Genomic DNA, 13342 nt, shown 5'->3' with positions numbered 1-13342 from the left:
CCAGCATGATGGATGCCCTGCACACTATGCATGTGTTTCCAGGGAAGTTGTAGCTGCAGTGTTTCCAAATAAATGAATAGGATGGGGAGGTCCTGTGAGCTCACCAGCCCAGCTGCCTGATGTGATGCCGCTAGACTTCATTCTGTGGGGTGCAGTGAAAGAATGTGTGTACTACAAATCCCCAACAAGACCAAAGGGTGTGGAACAACATATTACTGCTGCATGTGCAGCGATACCTGTGAAAATACTACAATCTGTGCAGTGCTCACTTGTTCACTGTCTCCACAAGTGTACTGATGCAAACAGTGGACACTTCAAACATCTGTTGAGGTGATGGAAGTTCATTGGATATGATGTTACCGGTTATTTGTGAGTGTGTTTAACTTGCTGGGTGTCATGCACAAACGTGAAATTTCTGTGGGTATATGCCACTAATAATTCTGTTTAAGACAGTAGAAGCATGTCTTCTCACGAAATTGTACCTCTAATTCTCATTTCTGTCAAAAACATGTGCCATTTAAATAAATATATGTTGAAAGTGATGTTTGATTACTTTTATGGATTGTGCATACCTGCCCATTGTGTGTGTCACTGACAGGTGGGTGGAGCACGTGCAGGCAACCCTAGTCCTGCAAAAAAACCATGATGCTGTTGTCATCCTTTAAGTCTAATATTTCAGAATGTTTGACATTGGAACAGTTGACATTGGAACAGTGAAACCAAGTCTGCTGTCAGTAATTGTCCCTCAAGTTTTCAATCCTGTGGAAAAAAACATATATGTGCCAAAAAATCTAACTTTTTTTAGGAATTGATGTTCATTGACCTTATGGATTATGCATTCCTGCTGCCCATTGTGTGAGCCCCTGACAGGTGCATTCCTGGCCAATTGCATTTTTCACATTTTGCTTCATTTTGGAAATATATGAGTGAGAGAGTTAGGAGGGACATCTTGTATGTTATGCATCACTGGCAAAAGGAATTTTTCCAGGCAGGTTAGAATACGTAATTGTTTAACCTTTGTATAAGAAAGGTGACAAGAAAGATATAAATAATCATCATCCAGTTTCTGTACTGATATCTTTTTCCAATATATTTGAGAAAGTTGTGTATCTGAAAGTAGTCTCACACAAGGGTGCCCATGCCTGGAGGGAAAGGAAAAAATATGATGTAATCAAGTGTTTCTCTTTGAAGAAATGATTTAGAAATTGGTATTATGTAAGTTTTTAGCAGGGTTGGAACTAGAACTTTTCAATGGTTACTTAAAAGTTGACACTCATCTTTCAAAATATTAAAGATACTCCATACCCCTAGGTCTTGATCTTCCCTCTACAAACAATTGTATGGGTGTCATTGGTCTCACATTTAAGTAGAATCAGTTTATTTAGCTTATCATAGTTTGGATTGCAGCAGGGTTGCTTCATTGAGAATGCTATTTATACATTTACCCACCAAATATTACAATCCGTAAATAATAAAATATCACCATTTGGCATTTTTTGTGATCTTTCCAAGGCATTTGGTTGTGTAGATCATGTTACACTCTTAGCAACACATGAGTTTTACGGAATTGATGGCTTTACCCACAAGTGGTTTGAATCATACTTAACAAACAGAATTCAAAAAGTTATGATCAGTAATTCAGACAACATTGAAAAGGTAAAAAATTTTAGCAACTGGAGAGACATCAAAGATTGAATCTCACAGGTTTCAATTTTGAATCCATTCCTATTCTTTACATACGTGATTTACCTTCCACTTAATATTCAATAAGCAGAATTGGTACTGTTTGCAGATGATACTAGTGTTAGAATGACTCCCAAGAGAGAAAGCAACACTAGAGATTATTTATGAAGTTTTTCAAAGAATTATTAAGTGGTTCTGTGAAAATGGACTCTCCTTGAGTTTAGAGAAAACACACTACATTTAGTTCTGTACAACGGATGGAGTCATTCCAATAATTGATGTAACACATAAACAGGAGTCAGTAAGTAGGGTAGAATTAGCATTATAGCTGCACGATCATAGTACGTTCACTGAGGTGACAAAAGTCATGGGATACCTCCTAATATCATGTCAGACCTCCTTTTGTCCAGTGTAATGCAACAACTTGATGTGGCATCAACTCAGCATATGTCCCATAAATGCTTGATGGGCAATCTGTGAGGCCAAGTCATTCACTTGAATTGTACAGAATGTTCTTCAAACCAATCACAAACAATTGTGACCCAGTGACATGACATCATTGTTTGGGAAGATGAAGTCCATGAATGGCTACAAATTGTCTCCAGGGAGCCAAACATAAGCATTTCCAGTCAATAGTCAATTCAGTTGGACCAAAGGACCTAGTACATTCAGTGTAAACACAATTCACACCATTACAGAGCCACCAACAGCTTGCACAGTGCCTTATTGTCAACTTGGATCCATGGCTTCATGTGGTCTGCACCACACTCGAATCCTGCCATCAGCTCTTACCAATTGAAATCGGGGTTCATCTGACCAGGCCACAGTTTTCGAGCATCTGGGGCCCAACGGATGTGGTCACAAACCCAAGAGAGGCACTGCTGGCAATGTCATGCTGTTAACAAAGGCACTAATGTCAATCGTGCTGCCAGATTTCACTGTACTGTCCTAATAGATAAGTTTGTCATAGATGCCACATTGTTTTTTTGCAGTTATTTCACGCAGTGTTGCTTTTCTGTTAGCACTGACAACTTTGCTAATGCTGCTGGTATTGGTCATTATGTGAAAGCTGTCCATGGTGAGAAGTGATGCCCGAAATTTAATATTCTCGGCACACTCTGGACACTGTGGCTCACGGGATATTAAATTCCCTAACGATTTCCAAAATGTAAAGTCCCATGCATCTAGCTTCAATTACCATTCTGTGTTCAAAATCTGTTAATTCCCCCCGTGTGGCCATAATCACATGTCAGAAACCTTTTCACCTGAGTGCAAATAACAGCTCCATCCATTGCAGTGCCCTTTTATAGTTTGTGTACATGATACTGCTGCCATCTGTATAAGTGTGTATTGCTGTCCCATTACTTTTATCACCTCATTGTATATTCACTAATGAAATTTGTCATAAATAATCCAACGCAGTTTGAGAAGAATTGTGAAATCCACAGCTACAATACCAGTTGTTCAAGCTGTCAGTGGCTGAGAAAGGAATTTAATATGCAGCAACAGAAGAAATTTTTGATCATTTGCTCAATAACATAAAAAGACTGACATGTAACAAAGCAAGTTTTAAATCTAACAAAATCATTTCTCCTGAATAACTCCTTATATACCATTGATAATTTCTATTTAAAAACTGGTAGCCTATAATTTATATAAAAAGGGATTGAGCTCATATCAACTCAATGGGATTATACTGGTAGTGGTAAGGTAGTAGTCACCCAACTTCATGTCCCATTTCCTTTGCAGTGTAGATGGATTCACCTACCTTCTTCACATCTATTATCTCGTGCTTGGAGAAAAGTTCATCCCTCGTTTCAGCAGGAGAAAACTGAACAACCTTATCTGAAGCCAAAATGGTTCAAATGGCTCTGAGCACTATGGGACTTAACTTCTGAGGTCATCAGTCCCCTAGAACTTAGAACCACTTAAACCTAACTAACCTAAGGACATCACACACATCCATGCCCGTGGCAGGAATTGAACCTGCGGCCGTGCGGTTCCAGACTGTAGCACCTAGAACCGCTTGGCCACTCCGGCCGGCATCTGAAGCCAATCCATGATGTCTGCTGTAAATCATTTCGAAGCTGGTATTCTGTCAATGTTGATAGAATGATAGCTAGAATTATCCAGTACAATAATGCATACTACTTACAAAGAGTGTAACAAATTAATGAATCAATTCTTGAAAACACACCATTCATTTCCAAGTGCTAATCAGATACAACAGAACTCTTACGATCATGAAACACAAGTTTTGCTCCTGATATAAAAACGATATGTGCGGATCCAGAATTAGCCACAATGAGCCGACCAGCTCGACTTTTAGATAGTTTCAAGCCTCCATATTTGTTCGTATGGTTTTTACTACTTACAAAGAGTGTAACAAATTAATGAATCAGTTCTTGAAAACACCACCATTCATTTCCAGGTGCTAATCAGATACAACAGAACTCTTACGATCATGAAACACAAGTTTTGCTCCTGATATAAAAACGATATGTGCGGATCCAGAATTAGCCACAATGAGCCGACCAGCTCGACTTTTAGATAGTTTCAAGCCTCCATATTTGTTCGTATGGTTTTGTAAAATCCAAGATTCATCCAAATATTTATTTGTGTTAAGCCCTATTTTGTAAAGTGAAAGGTGAAACTCTGTTTTAAAGGTCTGTCCTCGGTGCACCTAGTCAACGATCTATCACGCAGTCACGATCTACACCCGTGGGTACTGTGCAACCTACAGCTCGTGGAAGACCTATCAGCACCGATGCAACAACGACAACTGTCGAACATGAGGTTACTCCACGTTCACCAGCACCAGTCGTGAAACAGCCTGTGTCGGTACAGTCCCTGCCAAAGGAACGCAGAGGGTCTGCTGATCAGAGTGCTGCAGGCACGTCATCTAAATCAGCATTGGTCCCAAGTAAGCGGTACGTTTGCATAGCTCATTCTCAGTGATATACATTTGCTTATGTATTAGGATTGTTTGTAGCATAATTTGTGTGTGTAGCAGGCATAATTTGTGTGTGTGGCAGGATTATTTGTTAAGCTGTGTGATTTTTCACAATAATATTTAATATGATTTAGCTACATTCTTGTTTTTCTTGGCAGATACTAAATGGTTCAATCTGCAGCAAAATGTTTGTTGTTGTTAGAATTCTTGATAGGTTAAAACTGTGCATTGTTGTTAGAATTCTTGACAGGTTAAAACTGTGCGACAGATGGAAACTCAAAATCTGACCTTCAAATTTTGTGGGCAGTGCTTTTACCAGCTGAGCTGTCCAGACATGCCCCATGATCTGTCTCACAAAGTCAGTATGTTAGTATAAAAGGTAATTATATCGGTTTACGTTCCGGTTCAACGCAGTGTTTTATTATTTTGTCTAGCACACTCCTTATTTTGGACATAAAGCATTTTCAAGAACTGTTTATATGAGTCTGATTAATTAGTAGCCTCAGTTTCATAAAATTTCTTTATTGTCACAACTGATTTTGCCTCCCAGGCCTTCTCAGGTGAACATCAATAAACCTAAATATAAAATCACAAATAAGATGTGTCTTAAAAGTGGTAGAAGCAGCTACACTAAGTACAGCTATGAATAATTTTGCATTACAGCTCTGCTTAATTTAAGTAAAATTTTTATACTTAACAGATGTACATAATTTACACAGTAGAAGTAATGTTGTAAGTCAAGGAGTGCTTGGGGCACACTGGTGGAGCAGGTACAAGGGGGAGGGGGAGTAAAAGAAATTGCCAGAAGATGTCAGGGAAGACATATTTAACAGCTATTGACATTGGCAGAAAAATAATACATGTAAGGTAGCATACGGCCCATAAATATAGTGTCCAGTAGCCATTGCTCGTTGCAGATCAGTGAAGGAGAAAAAGCACTCCATAATGTCCTCTCTTGTCTGAAATCACATTCCTTTCAATGGCCTCAAGTTTGGGGACAGCCAGAAGTCACAAAGGGCCAAATCGGGAGAGTAAGGAGCCTGTTGAAGCACAGGAATATAGTTTTTTTGCCAAAACGCTCTGAATCAAGTGCGAGGAAGTGTTGGAACGTTTTTGTGATAGAAGGCGCCAATTTCCTATTGACTGCAAGTCTGTTCTCCTGTGCCACATAGCATCACATAGGCAATGGAGGCCATCCCCGTAGTACTCTTTGGTGATTGTTTGACCCTGTGGTATGTACTCTTGGTGTACACGCCTTGGGAGTCAAAAGAAAACAGTCAGCATCATTTTGATATTGCTGTGCAGTCGATGGGCATTCTTTGGTCTTGCTGACGAACAGTGCTTCCACTGTGATGACTGGTATTTGGTTTCTGGGACGTACTCATACACTCAGGACTCACTAGTGAAGTTGGGGGTCACTGTGGAGCTCAGCGTGTCCTGTGAGACTTCAACATGAACTTGTGTTTGCTCTACCATCAGCAGCTTCGACACAAATTTTGCCAACACTCTCTTTGTGGCCAAATCTTTGGTCACAATGGAATGTGCTGGAAAAGTTGGTGTCCCCTCTTGCCCAATGTCTCTGGTAGTCACACGACAGTCCCGAATCATCACAGCATTCACTTTGGCAGTGGCGTGATCATATGGGCATGTTGACGGGTGACCGGAACATGTATCGCCATCCACCAATGTGCAGCCATCTTTAAACCAGTTGTACCACTCCTTAATCTGTGTGATGCCCAGAGAATAGTCACCGAAAGCCATCCGAATAGTTTCCACCTGGCTGTCGCCCAGTCTCTGGCAGTATTTGATGCATTAGCATGATTTGTTGTTTACAAACTCAGCAGATTCAAAGAATTATGTAATCAGGCACATACTTAGCAAAAAATGCTGATCAAGGAGTGATTTTCACTTACATAAAAAATTATTAAAATAAATTTTTAAGCAGCTAGAGCTTCTATTTAATGAGACAGTTTCAGTCTGTAAGGGAATTTCGACTATTTTACATCTGGTGGCCCCATTTCTGAGTTCTGTGTATCATGGTATGAATTGACTGGTAGGGGCCATTTTGTTGAGGATGAGGATGAATTAGTTTATTTCTGTTTTATAAAATTGTGTTATGTGTTTTTCACTTGTCTTGTGAATTACTAAGAATCGTAAATTGTGTTATGTACACTCCTGGAAATGGAAAAAAGAACACATTGACACCGGTGTGTCAGACCCACCATACTTGCTCCGGACACTGCGAGAAGGCTGTACAAGCAATGATCACACGCACGGCACAGCGGACACACCAGGAACCGCGGTGTTGGCCGTCGAATGGCGCTAGCTGCGCAGCATTTGTGCACCGCCGCCGTCAGTGTCAGCCAGTTTGCCGTGGCATACGGAGCTCCATGGCAGTCTTTAACACTGGTAGCATGCCGCGACAGCGTGGACGTGAACCGTATGTGCAGTTGACGGACTTTGAGCGAGGGCGTATAGTGGGCATGCGGGAGGCCGGGTGGACGTACCGCCGAATTGCTCAACCCGTGGGACGTGAGGTCTCCACAGTACATCAATGTTGTCGCCAGTGGTCGGCGGAAGGTGCACGTGCCCGTCGACCTGGGACCGGACCGCAGCAACGCACCGATGCACGCCAAGACCGTAGGATCCTACGCAGTGCCGTAGGGGACCGCACCGCCACTTCCCAGCAAATTAGGGACACTGTTGCTGCTGGGGTATCGGCGAGGACCATTCGCAACCGTCTCCATGAAGCTGGGCTACGGTCCTGCACACCGTTAGGCCGTCTTCCGCTCACGCCCCAACATCGTGCAGCCCGCCTCCAGTGGTGTCGCGACAGGCGTGAATGGAGGGACGAATGGAGACGTGTCGTCTTCAGCGATGAGAGTCGCTTCTGCCTTGGTGCCAATGATGGTCGTATGTGTGTTTGGCGCCGTGCAGGTGAGCGCCACAATCAGGACTGCATACGACCGAGGCACACAGGGCCAACACCCGGCATCATGGTGTGGGGAGCGATCTCCTACACTGGCCGTACACCACTGGTGATCGTCGAGGGGACACTGAATAGTGCACGGTACATCCAAATCGTCATCGAACCCATCGTTCTACCATTCCTAGACCGGCAAGGGAACTTGCTGTTCCAACAGGACAATGCACGTCCGCATGTATCCCGTGCCACCCAACGTGCTCTAGAAGGTGTAAGTCAACTACCCTGGCCAGCAAGATCTCCGGATCTGTCCCCCATTGAGCATGTTTGGGACTGGATGAAGCGTCGTCTCACGCGGTCTGCACGTCCAGCACGAACGCTGGTCCAACTGAGGCGCCAGGTGGAAATGGCATGGCAAGCCGTTCCACAAGACTACATCCAGCATCTCTACGATCGTCTCCATGGGAGAATAGCAGCCTGCATTGCTGCGAAAGGTGGATATACACTGTACTAGTGCCGACATTGTGCATGCTCTGTTGCCTGTGTCTATGTGCCTGTGGTTCTTTCAGTGTGATCATGTGATGTATCTGACCCCAGGAATGTGTCAATAAAGTTTCCCTTTCCTGGGACAATGAATTCACGGTGTTCTTATTTCAATTTCCAGGAGTGTAGATTGAAGACAATACTTCGCCAAATTTGACATCATTTGTAGTATTCGTACATTATTTTTAAGAAAGATCACGACATTTTCAAAATATTGCTCTAAACATTCCAAACAAATGAGTAGAAATGCTGACACTCTTGAATTTTCAGTCATATCCCCCCTACATACTGCTACTTAATGTGGACAAAGTAGGAGGTTAATAATGTTCTTTGACTTAAAAAATTATAAAAATAACTTACAGTATTTGTAGTTAAGTGAAATTGATGATGATTCATGACAATAACTACAGTACTTTTATCTGAATAAACAAATAAAGGAACTGAACTGAAATCGATGTTGCTGGAGAATTGACAAGTAAGCTGAAATACGAGGGCCGTTCAGAAAGTAACCTCCGGTTGATTTAAAAAAATACACCAAGTTAAATAAAAATATTTTAATATATACATCTTACAACTACATCTTTGCACTATTTTTCTACATAGTCTCCATAGCGATTGAGGCACTTATCGTATCTCTTCACAAGCTTTGAAATTCCTTCTGCATAAAAATCACCCGCTTGTGCCTGGAGCCAGCCTGTGACCGCATCTTTGAGCTCTTCGTCGTCATCAAACCGCTGTGACCCGAGCCATTTCTTCAAATGCATGAAGAGGTGATAATCACTTGGCGCCAGGTCTGGGCTGTAAGGTGGATGGTTGATAACGTCCCACTTGAAGGACTCAAGAAGGGCCGTTGTTCTGCGAGCAGAGTGAGGACGGGCGTTATCGTGCAAAAAAACGATACCGGAAGTCAGTATACCACGGCGTTTGTTCTGTGTAGCGCGTCGTAACTTTTTTATTGTTTCACAGTACACGTCTTGATTAATGGTCGTACCACGTTCCATGAATTCAACCAACAACACCCCTTTGGCATCCCAAAACACCGTTGCCATCAGTTTTCTGGCAGAAAAATCTTGCGAGGCTTTTCTTGGTTTGGTAGGCGAATTTGAATGTGCCCACATCTTTGATTGTTCTTTTGTCTCAGGGTTCACGTACTTAATCCAGGTTTCGTCACCGGTCACGATTCTGTTTAACAATGGTTCTCCTTCGTCCTCATAACGTGACAGAAAGTCTAACGCAGAGGCCATTCTTTGAGTTTTGTGGTGGTCGGTAAGAATTTTGGGCACTCATCGTGCACAGAACTTACGGTAACCCAATCTTTCTGTCACTATCTCGTACAAGAGAGTCTTACAAATCTGTGGAAAACCAGTAGACAACTCCGACATTGAGAAACGTCGATTTTCACGAACTTTTGCATCAACTGTCTGAACGAGTTCGTCAGTCACCAATGATGGTCTACCACTCCTCTCTTCATTATGAACGTTTTCTTGTCCACTTTTAAATAAACGTACCCATTCACGGACAACTCCTTCACTCATAACTCTTGGTCCGTACACGGCACAAAGCTCACGATGAATAGCTGCTGCAGAATATCCTTTGGCTGTAAAAAACCTTATGACAGCACGCACTTCACATTTGGCAAGGTTTTCTATTGCAGCACACATTTCAAACTGCCACAAAAACTAAACTAGCGCAGGTACGACGTTCACTCGACCACGGCTTGATGCCGACTGACCTGTTGAGTGCGTGAACGCACAGATGGCGTTGCTACTCCCCCCACAACCCGCACTGTGACCGATCGGAGGTTACTTTCTGAACCGCCCTCGTATTTTAAACATCTTTTATCCTTATGTATTTCTTACCATATAATAAAATGAGCATTTCACAATGCTGTGTCAAAGTTCAAGCAGCCTGTAGCTATCTTCAGACTAAAGGCACATGCTGCAAGCAATATTTGTGACACCACAATGTAAAATATATAAAAAATAAACAAAATAGCATAAGACAGTCATTTAACTTTCATAATGTGTGCTTCTTTAGTATCATTAATTAGTTGTTCAATAGCAAGTGGGACAGCTAAATTTGTGATAACTGATTTGTATCAAAATCACTATGGCAGTTCCTCGGATTAGCCTCCATATATAGGCAGAAAAAGGAGGGGGGGACTTTAATTTATAACATGTATAGAAGGAGAATGTGTGTGTGTGTGTGTGTGTGTGTGTGTGTGTGATAATTTTGTGGTGCTCAATGGCCTGGAGCAGGTGTTCCAGTTGGGGCATCACATCGGCAGCTTGTATCTTCGTAGCCAATTGTGCAATCGGGGAAAGATGACCCACAGTGCAGTGTGTAATCTGAACCACAATTCATTTCTGGTGATTCTCCACGTCATTGAGAGGTGAATGCTAAGTTAAAAGACAGAGGTGAATGCTGAGTTAAAAAAAATCTGGAATCTGGGTATGTTTCAATCCCACAACCTTCTGCTTTTCAGATGTGCACTTTACTTCTAGACTACAAGGCCTGACTTGGATTCATCTCAAGCCTCACTGCTCTCTGGAGTCACAGCAGCTGTGCCGCTATATGGCAATGTCATTCCAAAATGGTTCACAGGTGAACTGAACTGCTGGACGTCAGTGTCTAAGGGGCACAGTATTTCAACAAATATTCACATTGTCATCATCAGGTACTCTGATGAACTGACTGATAGTGGGCCCGGCACTGTGCTTTTATCCCCTGCCCCTCTCCCTTTGATCAGCAGCTGTGTCAGCTGTCCACACCCAGCATCCATAACCCCACTCATCCTGCTGACACGATGCTCCGTACTAGGTTTGCATCCACATGTGCATACTGGTAGCACCTCTGCCATTCCTCCACCTGCCCCTGATGTCAGTTTGATGTCTGATATCTCATTTCTCTTCTTGATCATTCTGATAGTAGGATCCCATGCCTACTTGGGATGTACGTGCTGTCACAACTTATCAGTGATTACCTTATTACTGGAATCTTAATGACACAGTCCCAGAAGTTGGACATCTGTTTCCGAACCTAGGTTATGGTCATAGTCCATTCCATGCAGTTCTATCAGGCAATGTTCTGTGACTTACAATCTGTTAAACTGCTGCAATCTGGTACGCAGTTGGTGTTCGACAGTATGCACCATCTGACCTATGTATGTCTTACCACATTGGCAGAGTATCTGACAGACCCTGGATTTCTGTAGTCCAAGATCATTTTTCACGAGATGTTTCTGGAGAATTCGTTCTGTCTTCCTAGATAACACGCCACAAAAAGGAATATATGCAATGACTATGCCCTGAGAATCCTCTTCTGATTCCGCCAGTTGTACAAAGGGCATGGAACCAAGGGCTCCTCAAATTTGCCGCTCCTTGAAGTCATTCTTCAGGAAAACTGCTCTCATATGTTCAAGTTCTTTGTTGAAACTTTCATTCTCAGAGAGGGTGCAAGCCCTTTTGAGCATGCCATTCCTCTGAGCTGGGTGGTGGCAGCTGTCTCACATTTAAGTATAGGTCGGTGTGCGTCTTCTTTTGGTACAAGCTGTGGCCCAAATTGCCATCTTGAATGGCATTGTTTTTGCAGTGATGGCTGGCTTTAATTCATCATAGTTCTATCAGTTTGTACAAAATATTTATAAATTAGATATATGAATCAATCAGTCCATCTATTAGTGAAAACTGGGTCCTACAGTTTTGGTGAGATTATCCCAACCATACAGAAAGAAACTGCAGCCATAGTCTGTGATTTATGTATGTATAGATTTCATGTACTGTACATGTTTCGAACATTACATTCTTATATCTTGGTATATAAAAGTGAAAGACCCGTTCCACCTGTTCTCAGAGCTCCATATAAATTTCAAAAACAAGGCAGAAGGCAGTTGTTTTGGCAGAAATAAAAGTATGAATAACAGTGGATTAGTTACATTGATCTAATGCCACTACTAGAGTAAATCCTGCATTAGAAATCCTTCACAGGTTTCTGCCATTATTTTACACAAGCTTGCTTGCTAAATGGCTGCATGCAGGGTTTTGGTATAACCCAGTTCATCGCAAAGGAACCAGTGTGACCACGTCATAATGGAAGATAATTTTAATGTGTCAGTGATGAGTTTAGGTATGAACTGTGATGTGCTCAATATCTTGATTTTAATGTTTAAACTTTCATAGACATTTTGTAATTTTTACTGTGCGTAATATCACAAGGACCAGTATCAGTACCTTTAAGCATCAGTCCAAATGAAACCTATCTACCATATTTACTCGAATTTAAGCCGCACTCGAATCTAAGCCGCACCTGAAAATTGAGACTCGAAATCGAGGAAAAGAAATTTTCCCGAATCTAAGCCGCACCTGAAATCTGAGACTCGAAATTCAAGGGGAGAGAAAAGTTTTAGGCCGCACCTCCAAATTGAAACAAAGTTGGTCCATTGTAATATGAGACACAATTTACGTAGAATGAATGACGATACAGCTATAGTAGTTTGATTCGAGTCGTAAGCTTAGCAGTTAAGCTTTACCAGGTAGCCGTTGCTCTGCGTCAGGCGCTCCGTCCGTATTGATACGGGAACCCTTCCTTTTTCACGTGCTTCATTTGGTTTGAATTGATTGCTTATTTTTCTTTGATCTGATAAGTGCCGTTCTCTTTGTTATTGATGTTTACGTCACTCAAAGCTGAAAATGCATTACTGTACTGTGTCATGCATTGTTTGTCGCATTCTGATAATGAGTGTTTAGGACCTGTCGCCACTCACGACATGGCTTGCTTTTGTGCGCGCTACCGCCGCTTACAAGAGTTTAGCGAAAAAATTTTCTCCGTTTCAAAATTTTTGCAGACGCCTCTTTTGTACATTACATTCTGCACAGAAATTAGAGTCATCTTAGATTTAAAAATCTAATCAATTGCCATGTTTCATTTCTGACTATATCGCTATTCGTCATAACAATAATACAAATATAAACATGACATGATATGTATATTCTACCGCGTTTGCTGTTGTTTCACTCTAGTTTCGTAGTTTATTAGGCAGACAGGATTTAAATGAGATAGCAGCAAACACGAAAGAATACTTGGCAAAATGTTTATATTTGTATTATTATTATTATGGTGAAGAGAATACTGCATATGATTCACAATTCATAAAAGTTCCTATTAGCAACCATCTCTTCTCACAGGTAGGAAAAAATTCAGAACGCAGAGTTGGCCATATTGACAAACATCCCAAACAATCT

The 13342-nt window shown here is 41.8% G+C and overlaps 1 protein-coding gene across 1 annotated transcript in view; it reads left to right on the top strand.

Moving 5' to 3' along the window:
* The window catches only part of LOC126188462 (uncharacterized), a 189779-nt gene that overhangs the window by 89034 nt on the left and 87403 nt on the right, over positions 1-13342 (top strand). Inside the window, exon 11 of the mRNA XM_049930066.1 lies at positions 4350-4613. Within this exon, the coding sequence (XP_049786023.1) occupies positions 4350-4613 (264 nt within the window). The remainder of the gene's footprint in view (positions 1-4349; positions 4614-13342) is intronic.

The sequence above is a fragment of the Schistocerca cancellata genome, chromosome 5 (genome assembly GCF_023864275.1).
Source record: "Schistocerca cancellata isolate TAMUIC-IGC-003103 chromosome 5, iqSchCanc2.1, whole genome shotgun sequence".
NCBI classification, from domain to species: Eukaryota; Metazoa; Arthropoda; class Insecta; order Orthoptera; family Acrididae; genus Schistocerca; species Schistocerca cancellata.
This window is presented reverse-complemented; position numbering and strand designations above follow the sequence as displayed.